This window comes from Neoarius graeffei, chromosome 4, assembly GCF_027579695.1.
Source record: "Neoarius graeffei isolate fNeoGra1 chromosome 4, fNeoGra1.pri, whole genome shotgun sequence".
Lineage (NCBI taxonomy): Eukaryota > Metazoa > Chordata > Actinopteri > Siluriformes > Ariidae > Neoarius > Neoarius graeffei.
The window spans coordinates 92785836-92804071 of record NC_083572.1 but is presented as its reverse complement, the minus strand read 5'-3'; the positions used below and the strand labels follow the sequence as shown (position 1 = coordinate 92804071).

The 18236-nt window shown below is 41.4% G+C and overlaps 1 protein-coding gene across 3 annotated transcripts in view; it reads right to left on the bottom strand.

The window, feature by feature from the left end:
- il23r (interleukin 23 receptor) overlaps nucleotides 1-18236 on the bottom strand; it is a 66045-nt gene that overhangs the window by 39197 nt on the left and 8612 nt on the right. For 2 of the 3 annotated variants that reach the window (XM_060920018.1, XM_060920020.1), the window contains 4 exons: nucleotides 16501-16583; nucleotides 13098-13302; nucleotides 2269-2460; nucleotides 1979-2074 (listed from right to left, as the gene is read on the bottom strand). In XM_060920018.1, the coding sequence (XP_060776001.1) occupies nucleotides 1979-2074; nucleotides 2269-2460; nucleotides 13098-13302; nucleotides 16501-16583 (576 nt within the window). The remainder of the gene's footprint in view (nucleotides 1-1978; nucleotides 2075-2268; nucleotides 2461-13097; nucleotides 13303-16500; nucleotides 16584-18236) is intronic. The other variant, XM_060920019.1, reaches the window with a different exon arrangement.

The window sequence follows — 18236 nt, the reverse complement described above, 5'->3', positions numbered from 1 at the left end:
AGTTCCTGAGTATGAGGTGAGAAAGTGAAACCTTTCTTCTACAAGAGTTTGTCTTTTACCTAGGAAGAACGTTAGCCAGTGAACTTGTTTCCATCTGTGTATCTCTGACCTGACTGCCAACATCATGGTGTAAAGCCAACAGAGCAAGATAGCCAGCTAATGACAGCTACATACCTAAGATATGAGCTCTTGTGGTAAGGAATAAGGTTTTATTTGTGTCTGTAACTGGTGGTGGCAAGCTGATGGTTGACTTTAGTGAGATAGCTAAAAGACAGTGTGCAGAAAAAAAAAACCTCTGCTCGTTTGTGGTATGTGTATTTTTTATGATCAAATCAGAGTTCGTATTCTGTTATCTGATCTGAATTGTGCTGTCTGGCCTGATTTTTCAATGGTGGAGTTGCTCATTGCCATGAGCTATGTACAAAGCCATGATGTATCTGGAACTGCGTTTGATGTATCTATCCACAAAATGTCCCAGATGCTCTGATTTGCAAGAGAGATTCATGACACATTAGAAGCATCATGTTTTAGGGTCCCCCCCCCCTCTCTCTCTCTGGACTTCATAATAATGATGTTTTTAATTTTATTTTTCTGTGGCAGCATGGTGGTGTAGTGGTTAGCACTGTCGCCTCACAGCAAGAAGGTTCTGGGTTTGAGCTCAGCGACCGATGAGGGCCTTTCTGTATGGAGTTTGCATGTTCTCCCCGTGTCCGCATGGGTTTCCTCCAGGTGCTCTGTTTTCCCCCACAGTCCAAAGACATGCAGGTTAGGCTAATTGGTGGCTCTAAATTGACCATAGGTGTGAATGTGAGTGTGAATGGTTGTCTCTGTGTCAGCCCTGCGATAACCTGGTGACTTGTCCAGGGTGTACCCCGTCTCTCGCCCATAGTCAGCTGCCTGCGACCCTGTAGAACAGGATAAGTGGCTACAGATGATGGATGGATGGATGGATTTTTTTTCTGGGGCAGCACGGTGTTGTAGTGGTTAGCACTGTTGCCTCACAGCAAGAAGGTTCTGGGTTCGAGCTCAACCGCTGACGAGGGCCTTTCTGTGTGGGGTTTGCATGTTCTCCCCGTGTCCGCGTGGGTTTCCTCCGGGTGCTCCGGTTTCCCCCACAGTCCAAAGACATGCAGGTTAGGTTAACTGGTGGCTCTAAATTGACCGTAGATGTGAATGCGAGTGTGAATGGTTGTTTATCTCTATGTATCAGCCCTGCGATGATCTGGCGACTTGTCCAGGGTGTACCCCGCCTCTCGCCCATAGTCAGCTGGGATAGGCTCCAGCTTGCCTGCGACCCTATACAGGATAAGCGGTTACAGATAATGGATGTTTTTTTTTCTCAAAAACTATATGCACTGAAATTTTAAATCCAAAACCCCTACTGCTCCAAACTTTTAGTTTTTTAGTCCTCTTACACCCTTTTGTTCAGCATTAATAAAACATCAGTAACTGCCAGTTATCCCTTTCATGTAAAAAAAAAATACAACTTTAAAATTTGTACATAGTTCACTCACTTCTTCCAGCTTGTCCCACTTACGTACACATGTCGGATCACTGCCATGTGGACCCTGTTGAGCCACATGCCATTAATTGGAGCATAGTTTTATGCTGGACACCCTTCCTGCCACAAGCTTCCCATTTGCGGGCTTAGGAAACAACCATTCATACACAAATTCACACTTATGGACAATTTAGAGTAGCCAGTTAACCTAACTGCATGTCTTTGGACTGTGGGAGGAAACCCATGCAAACACGGAGAGAACATGCAAACGCCACACAGAAAGGCCCCCATCGGCCACTGGGCTCGAACCCAGTACCTTATTGCCGTGAGGCAACAGTGCGGACCAATGCACCACCATGCCGCCCAAAATTTGTACATAGTTATTGTTGCTTAAGACATAATGAACATGAAATTTATCAGTACAGAGTAACACTGAGGTCTCTGCAAATGTGCAAAAAAAAAAATGCATGAACATACCTTTCTCAAGCGTATGGATTTGTTTAAAAGAAGGGCATGACACTCCGTTACTGCTCTCAACATAGAGGGAAATGTTACACAGAGTCGGGTGTGTAGCTGAAATTAAAAAAAAGAAATTACATTAAACTTCATAATGAAAAGTTCATAATGTTAGGTCTTTTTCAACACCAACATGAAAAATACAGATGTTAGATTCTACAGATGCATTAGTATACCATATATGTAGCTTGTCAGCTCAGTCAATACACATTTCAAGGTGGCTTTGGAGGATTATTATTAAGGACTCTTACCCTGAATGTATATTGAGTTGGAGTTTATTTCATTTCTCTTCCACTGCACTTGATGTGGGGTGCACTGCCACTGAAGAACAAAACCCAGTATTTGCTCTGACGTCCTGTTTGAGAACTGATGTGAGTTCCACACAAGGTTTATGCCGCCCTCTGCTGCATAGCTTGACGTTATTTCTGGAGATGGTATGTCTGCTGAATTTACAGAATTTGATTTTGCTTTAATTTGATTCATGTCGACAATAAATAATAGTAGCCTATAATTTGATTTAGATTCAATTCATCATAAAGTAACACAGAACAAATACTTAAATACATTACCATAATCACATTAACTCTTTGGTGACAGGTATGTGTCGTTTTATACACTCTCGCACAGTACTATGCAAAAGTCTTAGGCACCCTATTTTTTTTTTCATACAAACTTTGTTACAGATTTCTATTTTATGTGTCAGAGTGCAGGCACTTGCAGATGTATGTGCAGGGGAGAGCGGGGTGCAAACTAGTAACAAAGCCAAACTGTGAAACAGAACGTGTACAACCCCGATTCCAAAAAAGTTGGGACAAAGTACAAATTGTAAATAAAAACGGAATGCAATGATGTGGAAGTTTCAAAATTCTATATTTTATTCAGAATAGAACATAGATGACATATCAAATGTTTAAACTGAGAAAATGTATCATTTAAAGAGAAAAATTAGGTGATTTTAAATTTCATGACAACAACACATCTCAAAAAAGTTGGGACAAGGCCATGTTTACCACTGTGAGACATCCCCTTTTCTCTTTACAACAGTCTGTAAACGTCTGGGGACTGAGGAGACAAGTTGCTCAAGTTTAGGGATAGGAATGTTAACCCATTCTTGTCTAATGTAGGATTCTAGTTGCTCAACTGTCTTAGGTCTTTTTTGTCGCATCTTCCGTTTTATGATGCGCCAAATGTTTTCTATGGGTGAAAGATCTGGACTGCAGGCTGGCCAGTTCAGTACCCGGACCCTTCTTCTACACAGCCATGATGCTGTACTTGATGCAGTATGTGGTTTAGCATTGTCATGTTGGAAAATGCAAGGTCTTCCCTGAAAGAGACGTCATCTGGATGGGAGCATATGTTTCTCTAGAACCTGGATATACCTTTCAGCATTGATGGTGTCTTTCCAGATGTGTAAGCTGCCCATGCCACATGCACTAATGCAACCCCATACCATCAGAGATGCAGGCTTCTGAACTGAGCGCTGATAACTTGGGTCGTCCTTCTCCTCTTTAGTCCGAATGACACACCGTCCCTGATTTCCATAAAGAACTTCAAATTTTGATTCGCAGAACGGTTTTCCACTTTGCCACAGTCCATTTTAAGTGAGCCTTGGCCCAGAGAAGACATCTGCACTGAATTGTGTTCACAGATAATGTTCTCTGGAAATATTCTTGAGCCCATTTTGTGATTTCCAATACAGAAGCATGCCTGTATGTGATGCAGTGCCGTCTAAGGGCCCGAAGATCACGGGCACCCAGTATGGTTTTCCGGCCTTGACCCTTACGCACAGAGGTTCTTCCAGATTCTCTCAATCTTTTGATGATATTATGCACTGTAGATGATGATATGTTCAAACTCTTTGCAATTTTACACTGTCGGACTCCTTTCTGATATTGCTCCACTATTTGTCGGTACAGAATTAGGGGGATTGGTGATCCTCTTCCCATCTTTACTTCTGAGAGCCGCTGCCACTCCAAGATGCTCTTTTTATACCCAGTCATGTTAATGACCTATTGCCAATTGACCTAATGAGTTGCAATTTGGTCCTCCAGCTGTCCCTTTTTTGTACCTTTAACTTTTCCAGCTTCTTATTGCCCCTGTCCCAACTTTTTTTTAGATGTGTTGCTGTCATGAAATTTCAAATGAGCCAATATTTGGCATGAAATTTCAAAATGTCTCACTTTCGACATTTGATATGTTGTCTATGTTCTATTGTGAATATAATATCAATTTGAGATTTGTAAATTATTGCATTCCGTTTTTATTTACAATTATTACTTTGTCCCAACTTTTTTGGAATCGAGGTTGTAGTTGGGGAGCAAGCAAGGGTCAGTTGATTAGTAAACAAAGCAATGGAAACAAGACAGGTAGCGTAAAGAGATAAAGCGAGGGTCAGAAATACAAGAAGCAGGCAGAGAATGAAAGGCTTGATATGAACTGGAGAAACAGAATAATACTTCGCACTGAAGGTGTGTGAGTGAGGAGCTTAAGTAGCGTGACTGATGATTAGTGGGATGAACAACAGCTGATGTTAATAGACCAGTGACAGGGGCGCTGTGCTCTTTGGGAGCTGTAGTTCTGAGTGTCCATATTTGTAGTCTGGCTGGTGCTGTCGTTCTCAATGACATTACTGACATTATGACTTCTACATTATCGAGTCAGGGGCGGCTGGTAGCTGAGTACGCACTGAAAAGGTGTTCGTTGAGTCGCGGAGTGTTTGAGAGAGTTTTGTGCATACTCGGCCCATGGGAGGAATTGAGATCAGTCCCCCTTGTTCCTCATACAGAAGATTCTCAAAAAACATCCAATTTCTTGGTTGGCCCGTTCCACTTGACCATTGGATTGTGGGTGATAACCAGACATGAAACTTACTGACACCCCTAATCGTTCCATGAAGCAAGACCAAAACTGAGATAAACTAAGGGCCCCGGTTGCTGACTATGTCCTCCAGGATGCCATAGTACCTGAATACTTGTTGGAATAATAGTTCTGGTGTTTGGAAAGCTGTGGGGATGCCGGGTAATGGGATGAGTCTTAGTGCTTTAGAGAATGTCAATGGTTACCATGATGGCGGTGTTGCCTTGGGAGTGGGGGGACATCTGTAATTTAGTCAATGGCTAGGTGGGACCAGGGTCTTTGAGGTATCGGGAGTGGACACAGTTTGCCGGCAGGAGGGGTTCTGGGAACTTTTGCTTGGGCACACTCAGAGCAGGAGGTGATGAACTGGTTGATTTCTGTGAGCATATTCTCCCACCAGTACTTGTTCTTGAGCATTTGATTCATTCGTTGGCTGCCAGGATGTCCCGTGGCGGGAGATGTGTGAGCCCAAGTGATGAGTCGACCTCGGAGATGTTTCAGGACATAAAGAAAGCCTGGCGGAAGATTGATAGGGCTTGTCTGTGGTTGGGAGTTCTTTATTTCTTGGTCCAGGTCCCAGGTGATAGATTGGACAAAGCAGTTGGATGGAAGAATGGGGTGAGTGACAGAATCTTGACATGATGAGTTGAAGGTATGGGATAGGGCATCTGCCTTGGTGTTCTTTGAGCTGGGGTGAAATGAGATAGTAAAATTGAAACTAGTGAAGAAAAATGCCCATCTGGCTTGATGTGGATTTAATCTCTTTGCTTTAAGATATGAGGTTCTTATGATTGGTCAGAATCATGAAGGGATGCATGGCTCCCTCCAGCTAGTGTCTCCACTCCCTGAGGGCTAGTTTAATCGCAAGTACAGTGCCTTGCAAAAGTATTCATACCCCTTTAACTTTTTCACATTTTTTCCACCTTACAACCACGAACTTAAAAGTTTTTATTGAGATTTTATGTGATAGACCAAACACAGAGTAGCACATAATTGTGAAGTGAAATGAAAATGATAAATGGTCTTCAAAATTTTAAACAAATAAAAATCTGAAAAATGTGGTGTGCATTAGTATTCAGCCCCCTGTACTCTGATACCTCTAAATACAATCCAGTGCAATCAATTGCCTTCAGAAGTCATCTAATTAGTTAATAGAGTCCTACTGTGTGTAATTTACTCTCAGCATAAATACATTTGTTCTGTGAAGGCCTCAGTGGTTTGTTAGAGAACACTGAAGAACAAACAGCATCATGAAGACCAAAGAACTCACCAGACAGGTCAGGGATAAAGTTCTGGAGAAGTTTAAAGCAGGGTTAGGTTATAAAAAAATATTCCAAGCGCTGAACATCTCAAGAAGCACTGTTCAATCCATCATTCAAAAATGGAAAAAGTATGGCACAACTGCAAACCTACCAAGACATGGCCGTCCACCTAAACTGACAGAGCAAGCAAGGAGAGCGCTGGTCACAGAAGCTGCCAAGAGGCCCATGATCACTCTGGAGGATCTGCAGAAATCCACAGCTCAGGTGGGAGAATCTGTGCACAGGACAACTATAAGTCGTACACTCCACAAATCTGGCCTTTTTGGAAGAGTGGCAAGAAGAAAGCCATTGTTGAAAGACAGGCATAAGAAGCCATGTAGGGGACACAGCAAACATGTGGAAGAAGGTGCTTTGGTCAGATGAGACCAAAGTTGAACTTTTTGGCCAAAATGCAAAGCGCTATGTGTGGTGGAAAACTAACACGGCTCATCACGCTGAACACACCATCCCCACTGTGAAACATAGTGGTGCTATGGGGATGCTTTTCTTCAGCAGGGACAGGGAAGCTGGTCAGAGTTGATGGGAAGATGGATGGAGCTAAATACAGTGCAATCCTGGAAGAAAACCTGTTGGAGGCTGCAAAAGACTTGAGACTGGGAAGGAGTTTCACCTTCCAGCAAGACAATGACCCTAAACATACATACAATGGAATGGTTTAGATCAAAGAATATTCATGTGTTAGAATGGCCCAGTCAAAGTCCAGATCTAAATCCCATTGAGCATCTGTGGCAAGACTTGAAAATTGCTGTTCACAGACACTCTCCATCCAATCTGACTGAGCTTGAGCTATTTTGCAAAGAAGAATGGGCAAAAATTTCAGTGTCTAGATGTGCAAAGCTGGTAGAGACATACCACAAAAGACTTGCAGCTGTAATTGCAGCAAAAGGTGGCTCTACAAAGTATTGACACAGGGGGGCTGAATACTAATGCACATCACATTTTTCAGATTTTTCTTTGTTTAAAATTTTGAAAACCATTCATCATTTTCGTTTCACTTCACAATTATGTGCTACTCTGTGTTGGTCTATCACATAAAATCTCAATAAAAAACTTAAGTTCATGGTTGTAAGGTGGAAAAATGTGAAAAAGTTCAAGAGGTATGAATACTTTTGCAAGGCACTGTAACTCTCTGTTCCCAGCGTCATAATTTCTCTCTGCAGAGGTGAGTTTTTTAGAGAAGAAAGCCACTGGGTGGAGTTTGTGTTTCTCACTGAAGTGCTGAGATAAGATTCCTCCCACCCCAGTATCAGATGTATCGACCTCTACTGTGAATGGCTTGGTTGGGTTAGGGTGCTGCAGAACTGGAGCTGAGGTGAAAGCGTGTTTGAGTTGGTTGAATGCTTCCTCTGCCGAGGAGTTCCACTGAAGGCGTTTGGGTCCCTTCTTGAGCAGGGCCATCAGAGGAGCAGCAATCATGCTGAAGCCTCTAATGAAACAGCGATAAAAGTTGGCAAAGCCTAAGAAGTGCTGAAGGTCCTTAACAGATGTGGGTGCTGGCCAGGATGTGACGGTAGATACCTTGGCAGAATCCATGCTGATTCCTTCTGCACTGATGATATAGCCCCAGAAACAGATTTGTCTCTAATGGAATTCACATTTCTCTGCCTTCACGTAGAGATGGTTGGCCAGCAGGTGCTGGAGGATGGCTCAGACATGTTCCAGGTGGCTCTTTGCATCAGGAGAGTAGATTAAGATATCGTCAATATAGGCAATCATGAACTTGCCTAGCATCTCCCTTAACACATCATTGATTAGACACTGGAACACACTAGGCACCGAAGAAAGGCCTAACTCTGTACTCAAAATGGCTGGTTGGACTTTCAGCTGGGCCAGTGTGAGATGGACAGATAGGACACTGACTAATATGATGCTCAGAACTCCTGCAGTAGAAGCAAAGACCCTCCTTCCTCCGTCTTTCATGTTCTGCACGCTTCAAACAAGTGTGGGAAACCTCCATAGGTGTAGTGTCCTCAGAAGGTGGAACAGGTTTGGAGCTTTCCTTAATCAAGGGTCAGTGAGTCAATAAATGATCTAGTCTTATAGCTCGGTCAATAAGGGAGTCCAGCGTTAATTGTTCATCTCTACATGCCAGTTCACTGAGAATTTCAGGATGAAGACCTTGGCGAAACACAGCTTTTAGTGCTGGGTCATTCCATCCACTGGCTGCCGCTAGTGTTCTAAAGTCCAGAGCATACTCAGCGACTCCTCAAGATCCCTGAGAGATAGTGAGCAAACTTTCGCCGACTTCGATTCCCTCAGGTTCATGGTCAAACATTCTCTTGAACAACTGTTCCTACGAAGTTGTGTGCTCACTGCCATTTTTCCAAACGGCGCTCGCCCATTGTAATGCCTTCCCAGTGAGGAAAGACAGAAATTTAGCAATCTTGTGTTCGTTAGAAAGATGAGGCATAGTGGAGAAGTACATGGAGCACTGAAGTAAGAATCCCTTACAAGCGAGAGCATTCCTAGCATATTTCTCCGGAATGAGAAGTTGTAAGGCAGGACTGGGAGAAGCTTCATGATGCACTAGGAGGGCCTGTGACATCACAGTTGCGAGCTGCACCATTCGGGTGTTGAGATCTGCAAGCATCTGTTGATGTTCTCCTAGAAGTCGTCCTGGAGTGTTCAATGCAGTTTGCTTCGCCTCTTCTGCTACATCCATGATAGGCGAAGTATCCTGTCAGAGTGCAGGCACTTATGGATGTATGGTAACAAAGCGAAATCGTGAGACAGAAAGCGTAGTTGGGGAGCAGGCAAGGGTCGGTTGATCAGTAAACAGAGCAATGGAGACAAGACAGGTAGCGTAAACAAAGATAAAGCGAGGGTCAGAGATACGAAAAGCAGGCAGATAATGAAAGGCTTGGTATGAACTGGAGAAAGAATAATACTTCGCACTGAAGGTGTGTGAGTGAGGAGCTTAAGTAGCGTGACTGATGATTAGTGGGATGAACGACAGCTGATGTTAATAGGCTGGTGACAGGGGGCACTGTAGTTCTGAGTGTCCATGTTTGTAGTCTGGCTGGTGCTGTCGTTCTCAATGACATTACTGACATTATGACTTCTACATTATCGAGTCAGTACAAAAACATTTTAGAGTCCAAACGTTTGTTTTCCAGTACAAAATTAAATGTTAGAGAAAAAAAAAGTTTGTATCTGAGCAGCATATTACATAGGAGAGCACTTTAAAGGCTACTGGGTTTTGGTGCAAAATGAAGAAGCGAGTGTGACAGTCAAAGTGTCCAGAAGAACTGTAGCTGGTTCTATAAGATGCTCAGTAAAACCTACAGCTCATTTCCTTATAAAACTGCACTCATTGTACCTGAGACTACTTTTTTTTTTTTTTTTAAAGCAAAGGGTCGTCTCACACCAAATACTGACGTTGTTTCATTTATTATGGCTTATTGCTCTTTATAGTTTTTTTTAATGTGGAAATATTTCATTTCATTATTTTTCAAGCCATTTTTGGTCTACAGCATTTCTTTACATGTGCCTGTACTACACAGTACGATACACACACACACACACACACTTCACAGGTGAAGTGAATAACATTGATTATCTCATTACAATGGCACCTGTCAAGGGGTGGGATATATTAGGCAACAAGAGAACAGTCAGTTCTTGAAGTTGATGTGTTGGAAGCAGGAAAAATGGGCAAGTGTAAGGATCTGAGTGACTTTGACAAGGGCCAAATTGTGATGGCTAGATGACTGGGTCTGAGCATCTCCAAAATGGCACATCTTGTGGAATGTTCCTGGTATGCAGTGGTTAGTGCCTACCAAAGGTGGTCCAAGGAAGGACAACTGGTGAACCGGTGACAGGGTCATGGGTGTTGAAGGCTCACTGGTTGACACAAACTGCTGTAAAGGTTCATGCTGGCTAAAACGGAAATGTGTCAGCATTAACTTTTTCAGCAGTTTGTGCTACAGTAGCTCTCCTGTGGGATTGGACCATGTAGGTATCATGCCGTCATCTTGTGTCAGAACTACAATTCCCAGTCCACTTCCGTGTGACCTACGTCACGCGTGGGCGGGATCATCTACGTCATCATACAAGGAAACATAAAACAATGGGACAACGCTTCCATCTTTGTCTCTCACGTCTGGCTTCCGATGAATCTGGACGTATAAAGAGGCGCTCTCCACCCCAAAAAGACGTCTTCTTTCTTGCAAGATCCATCACTCAGCGCGATTTTCTTTCTTACCCTTGGCAAAGGTAAACTCTAGAGTCGCGCGATCTTTAAACTCAACCTGAGTTACAACCGGTTTACTTGCATTAGAAGTGACGTCACGACTGCAGCCCAGGCAGTTAAAAGTTAAGAAGCGATTGAATCCTTTTTAACTCAAAAGCGCTGTGCATCTTATTCTGATCAGAGACTTTTCCTCACGAACGCTGAGGTTCGGACCAAGAATCCTCTGCTTTCCACGGGAACCACCCAAGTGCTCCGCTGGACCCGAAAGTTTTCTCCGCCTCCATCACGAGCGGCTCACGTGCTCCCACGGCGAGGCCCGAAACTACACCGGCGAATAGTTCTTCATATCTTGCTAAAGGCAGGATTAAGTAAGATTTTGGCATTTGGGCATAATTAGGATAGTCTTAGGAATTTGCTTTTATTTGAAATAGTGTGAATTTAAACCCAGGTTTATCTGTTACACTGTTAGACATGCAGCGTGTTGATTTATTTTGGTTCTATGTTCTCTCAATTGTTTAATAGATAGGCTGCGCATGCTTCTCTCTCTTTTATTCTTACTAACATTATAATTTCATTATTATACATCTTGATCTCAAGATTTCAGTGGATTCAGTATGGTTATGAGCTAGTGGGTTAGCTACAGCTTCCCTTTTGTCTGCTTAGCAACACAAAGCTAATCAAGGCCTACCATGTGCTCAGCAGGCCATCAGGCCTGATAAACCACACCTCAGCTAGAAATCCACAAGCTAGCTTTTAGTTAGCTACGGCTAATACCCTTGTCTTTAGCAACACGTGCTCAGTAGGCCTCACCAGGCCTAACAAACACACTTTAGCTAGGCCATAGGGCCTTTAGCAAACTCTCACTAGCAACACAAGGCTAAACACAGAGCTAATCCTTTGTTCTGTTTAGATAACATTCTTTTGTTTAGCTACCAACAAGCTAGGCCTCCACCACGTGTAGTTAGCTACACGAGGCTAAACACATGGTCAAGTCCTACACACACACACACCTCACTGCTTGTATATATTGATTTATTATTTTTCTTTTTATCTTTGTATAATAAATTCATTTATTAAACAAACTGTGTTTATTTGTGTGAACAACAATATATACATGAAGTCCCCAATCTCCCTCGAATTCAAAAGGGTGCATATAAAAGTTATGTAATGTGGTAAGTGATTGTAATAATTTGGAAATATACCATAATTTAGCTGTTTGGTAATTTATTATTAAGCACCAGGATTAATGGTATGATTCACTAAATGATTCATTGAACGATTCACCAAATGATTCACTAAACGATTCATTGAACGATTCACTAAATGATTCACTGAATGAGACTGATTCTATGGTATGATTCAATTCAAACGAGTCAAAGTAAATGATTCAGTGGGATTGATTCATTTTAATTATTAACCTTCAAAATTTAATGAGACTGATTTAACGAGATTGATCACTTAATTTCAATAATTAACTGATTGCACCCACAGACCATATGGGCTAGCCTTCGTGCACCATGTGAAATCAATGAGCCTTCGACACCCATGACCATGTCACCGGTTCACCAGTTGTCCTTCCTTGGACCACTTTTTGTATGCCTTGGGCTGAAGTGCCCTTGAGCAAGACACCTCAGCTCCAACTGCTCCCTGGGCGCTGTAGCATGGCTGCCCACTGCTCTGGGTATGAATGTGTGCTCATTGCTCACGTGTGTGTGTGCGCATGCGTGTGTTCACTGCTTCAGATGGGTTAAATGCAGAGAAATGTAGAATTTCACTGTGCTTAAGTGCATGTGTGATCAATAAAGTTTTAATATATCCCACCCCTTGACAGGTGCCATTGTAATGAGATAATCAATGTTATTCATTTCACTTGTCAGTGGGTATATATATATATATATATATATATATATATATATATATATATATATATACACACACACACACACACACACACACACATACTGTATATACATTCAGCGGGGAAACTCGGGCACGTGTCTCACAACAATATTAACAATAACTATTATTATTATTATTATTATTATTATTATTATGGACTTATAAATTGACTTCATTAGGCATATGTCATGAATGTCAAGTGATCTCATGACAATAATAATTACTGTAGTTTGTATATTTAAAAAAAAAACACATTTGGCGGATGGCTTCAGGCAGTTTTTTCCTCATTTCCTCCCCAATTTGGTCACCTGCCAATTCCCACCCACCAACCAGCTCTGCCCAATCATAATACAGTTACCAACCAAGGAAGGCCAATGCTACCATGTGCTTCCTCCAAGCCATGTGAAACCAGCTAACTTCATCCTTTTGAACTTCTGCTCATACCACATCAAAAGGCAGCATAACACTTTTGGAGGAAATGCTATGTGCCTGCGTCACATGTATTAATGCTACTTTAATATTATGGGCTATTTTGTGTCGATTCATGATATAAAATCCTAATTAAGTCCATTTCATTTCCAGCTTTTAAAAAATGTGGAAAAATTCAAGCCACTGGCGGTGTCATGTGACATCAGATACAATACATACTGACATAAATGGAATAAATTAAAAGAAAGAACTGATCTCATCCAAGCTCTACAAGACTTAAGCTGTATGCATTCTATCCTGTCGTATGTCTGTGAAGGTTCTCAGTCATCCAGGTCATTGTAAACCGTAGATGCTAAAGATAGATTTTTTTTTAATGTCTCACCTGAACAGGTCAGTCTCACTGAAGCCGGTGGTGAACTTCCTGCTGAAGTAACAGCACTGACATTCAGCTCTGTCACCCCCAGTGGCAGTTCAAGTGTGTACTGCGTAAGAGCCATAGAGCAATTCAGAACGTGTGTCGTGCCCTTCTCTTGATAGACTACTTCATAATGGTGCAAGACTCCTTTATAGTCCTCTGTACCTAAAGGCTGGGGATGAGCCACAAATCACCATGCTGTTAACCATTTAAAAGAGTAACTTTTTATGTGAAGAAATATTTTTCTTACACTTGACGAATTAACAGCTTTAAGATATTCTTATAGTATCCTAAAAGTTTGCGAAATGCTAAATTTCAGTGTATTTACTTATAACTTTAAGAATTCTTAGAGTATAACTCTCCGTGACATCTTAAAGATAACGAAATGCTGTTAAAAAGAATGTTTAAGATGTCACTTAAAGTAACTAAATTTAACATTTAAATGTTCACTGCTATGTTTAAGAATACAAATAAAAGGTTTTGGTTACTAGTATATTTAATCAATTTAAAAAGTTCAGTAAAAGGTACTTAAATACACTAAATTTAAGGCTGCTTTAAGGTTTCAATTAAATGCAATTAAATTCACATTTTCACCTAGTGTTAGTACTAGACCTCATTTTTTAATGTGGTCAAAGAGTAACACCTTCAAACTAAGCCTCATCTCATCCCATCTCATCTCATTATCTGTAGCTGCTTTATCCTGTTCTACAGGGTCGCAGGCAAGCTGGAGCCTATCCCAGCTGACTACGGGCGAAAGGCGGGGTACACCCTGGACAAGTCGCCAGGTCATCACAGGGCTGACACAGACACAGAACCATTCACACTCACATTCACACCTACGGGCAATTTAGAGTCACCAGTTAACCTAACCTGCATGTCTTTGGACTGTGGGGGAAACCGGAGCACCCGGAGGAAACCCACGCAGACACAGGGAGAACATGCAAACTCCACACAGAAAGGCCCTCGCCGGCCACGGGGCTCGAACCCAGACCTTCTTGCTGTGAGGCGACAGTGCTAACCACTACACCACCGTGCCGCCCCTCAAACTAAGCCTGAAATATTTAACAGAAGATAAAAATACCCACAGCACTAATTTAAATTTTTGATAAGTAATAGAGACAGTCCATAATTATCGACATCTTTTCAGATTTACCAATAAAAAAACTATTTTACAAAGGTGAGTTTCAGTTGCAACAGTTATTATTGGTTAATTAATCAACCAGAAGATCCGCCTCACCCTTTGATCTTGTCGTCTGATCACACAGCTCGTTACCTGAGATGGAATTTTTTTTCAGCAATTTGAGGAAAACCCGGACGTTATCATCGCAGGTAAGCATGGTGGAAAGATCATGGACATGTTTTTACTGATCAAATTCACTGATATTTCATGATCTCCTTGTCGAAACCTACTTTGTTTCTTACTCTTTTGTTTGACAGTCGCCATTTTGTATCTAAACGCGCGTTTGAGAAGTCACGTGAGGTGTCGATAATAGTGATCGCTTTCACCGGTGTCCACCATTATCGACACCCTGTGGAATTAAGTGACATTTACAACTGTTATGGATCGATCTTTGTATAACGTTGTTGAAGTAGATGAAGTACTTTAAAAAAAAATAAAAGTGCTGTGATTTATAATAATTTTTTTTCTGACTCATAGCAGAATGGAATGTTTTAGAGTATTTGGAATCTGATTGCAATAAACAGAATTAGACCAGAATTAGATTCCTAGCATATAAAAAAAATTACATGCTTGAAATATTCTGATTTTTCTATTCCATTAAGAAAATATATTTTTGCAGTTTGTTGTAAATATCTACCACATATTACAATATCAGAAGACATTTTATATTTTGGTTCGAGAAATTACATGCAGGGCGGCACGGTGGTGTAGTGGTTAGTGCTGTCGCCTCACAGCAAGAAGGTCCTGGGTTCGAGCCCCGGGGCCGGCGAGGGCCTTTCTGTGTGGAGTTTGCATGTTCTCCCCGTGTCCGTGTGGGTTTCCTCCGGGTGCTCCGGTTTCCCCCACAGTCCAAAGACATGCAGGTTAGGTTAACTGGTGACTCTAAATTGACCGTAGGTGTGAGTGTGAATGGTTGTCTGTGTCTATGTGTCAGCCCTGTGATGACCTGGCGACTTGTCCAGGGTGTACCCCGCCTTTCGCCCGTAGTCAGCTGGGATAGGCTCCAGCTTGCCTGCGACCCTGTAGAACAGGATAAAGCGGCTAGAGATAATGAGATGAGATGAAATTACATGCATCCTTTGACCTGGATTTTCATGCGGTTACAGTGTCAATTGCCTGTTGACATTTATTGCTAAACAACAAAACTAAAAATTAATACAAACAACAATGAATGATTAATAGAATGTGATCTATGAAAATATTTAGAAAGTGGAACAAAAAGATTTTCTAATGCAGGTTAAACATTATCAGTTCATTTGTTTACAAACATTAGAATTACTTCATTTACATAAACACTGACATTGATATTTATATAAAATATATTTTGTACTAAATACAAGTCTATGTAAAACAAATTTTAAATAAAAACTATGTTTTGTTAACTTAATACCACATATCGATTTAAAAAAAAAATATCTGCATGTTGATAGTGTAACCGTGGAATGGTGTCGATAACTGTGGACAAAGGTGTCGATAATTGTGGAACAGTGTCAAGTGATCTGATACGCTAAGTAATCGGGAATCAGCTATTCATGCACAATTTATGTATTGAAAGTCTTTTCTACTTTTGCAATGGCCAAAAGATCGTTAAGGTGTCGATAATTGTAGACGCCACTCTATATTAAAGGTTCTACTGCACCTAACATTAGCTCACTTGTTAGTGACCCTGGCTAGCTAGTAAAGACAAGTCTAGGAAAGTCAAGAGGTAACATTAGCGAAAGCTAACTACTTACTTCGCAAGTAGCAACTTGTAGCTTAGTTATATACCGAATTAGAAAGTACTTATTCAGCATTAGCAAACCTAAGAAGTTAGCTAATGTTAAGCTAATAACTGTCATGTCATTAAAACCAAGCACAAGCAAGCTAGGTCAAGCATTTATTGGAGAAACCAGTCACTACGTTTGATCCAAGCTAACATTAGACAGACTACCAATTATGTAATTAAAATCAGTGAGCTGGTTTAATGTCAGATTAATTATATTGTGTAATTGACACTAATTGAGTAGCCCAGTTCCAGCATTTGCCTGTAGTGTAAAGAGTGCTGTTTGTGTTTTTGTCCCATAGAAGGCGCAGTGTGACTTCAGTTTGCCTTTGCATGTCGAGTTATGAATGGCATCTGATGTGAAACTGTAGCTGTGGTATACACATGGTTTCAGTCCCTCTTAATTACACCTCAATGTAAATACCAACCTTCCACATGATGGTCACATTCTGCGTGTCGCTCTGTTCATTTCTCGTGATTATCTTCCACACATCGAGCTTGGATGAGGGTGCTGTGGAAGACCATTAAACTGAAATGATTAATCAAAACAGATAGAGATAGAGATTTTCAAATACACTGAGTAAAAGGTTATTTGAATAGGTTTAGCATGAGGAGAAAATGTATAGTGGTTCTACAGTTATGGTGCCATTTGTGTCCCACTTATATTATTTAACAATGTGCATGTAAAATAAAGGTAAAAGACAGTTTCAACACATGTAAAGTGTCCTTCACAATAACCAACATGAACGTTTCAGATAAATAACTTTAAAAAATTAATCAAACATATCTACAGCTGGGCGGCACGGTGGTGTAGTGGTTAGCGCTGTCGCCTCACAGCAAGAAGGTCCGGGTTCGAGCCCCGTGGCCGGCGAGGGCCTTTCTGTGTGGAGTTTGCATGTTCTCCCCGTGTCCGCGTGGGTTTCCTCCGGGTGCTCCAGTTTCTCCCACAGTCCAAAGACATGCAGGTTAGGTTAACTGGTGACTCTAAATTGACCGTAGGTGTGAATGTGAATGGTTGTCTATGTCTGTGTCAGCCCTGCAATGACCTGGCGACTTGTCCAGGGTGTACGCCGCCTTTCGCCCGTAGTCAGCTGGGATAGGCTCCAGCTTGCCTGCGACCCTGTAGAAGGATAAAGCGGCTAGAGATAATGAGATGAGATATCTACAGCTTTCTTTGCCTGTTCCAGTCCATTATAATCTCCTTTAATCATTAAAATACTTTAGAAGTTATTTTCACAGTAATTTGTGAATCTGTTTAACATCTCATTCTTGAAACATCCTTTTTCATTAATCATCCAAATTTCCTGAAGTTCATGAGAAAAAGAAAAAAGTCATTCTCACATTCTTGTTTGTTTTGTTTTTAAGAAAATGTTAGATAATGGTGTGATATTGGCTTAGAAGTTCACTTTGGGGGTGGAATGGTGATGTTGTGGTTAGCACTGTCGCCTCACTTTCTGGCCTTTCTGTGTGGAGTTTGCATGTTCTCCTCGTGTCTGTGTGGGTTTCCTCTGGGTGCTCGGGTTTCTCCCACAATCCAAAGACATGCAGGTTAGGCTAATTGGTGGCTCTAAATTGACCGTAGGTGTGAATGAGTGTGTGAATGGTTGTTTGTCTCTATATGTGTCAGCCCTACGACTTGTCCAGGGTTGACTTGACCCCACCTCTCACCCATAGTCAGCTGGGATAGGCTCCAGCTTGCCTGCGACCCTGCACAGGATAAGTGATTATGGATAATGGATGGATGGATGGAAGTTAACTTTGGTGCAACCCTGTTACCCAAATTATAGATTAAAGTAAATTATTAATGAAAAATTTAAGCAAATGATTGTCCTTAATGTCATTCATGTAAGAGCAAAATTCAGCCGTCTTTAGCAAAGAAATATATAGAGAATATTACACGGTTGTGCGAAGATATGAAGTTTATCTTTGAGTGGTGAACATGTATACCACGACTGAGCGAAGTGAACAAGTGAAAATATTTTCAACACAAGAAGATAAACTTCATATCTTCATGCCAACAAGTAATGTTCTTTATATTATACGGACACATCCACACACAAAAAACAATAAGTTAATCAAAAGAATATTAATTTTGAACCGGTTCTCCATTTTGACAATGCATGTCCACTACACTCTCGTCCCCATCAATGAGAATAGGGATGAG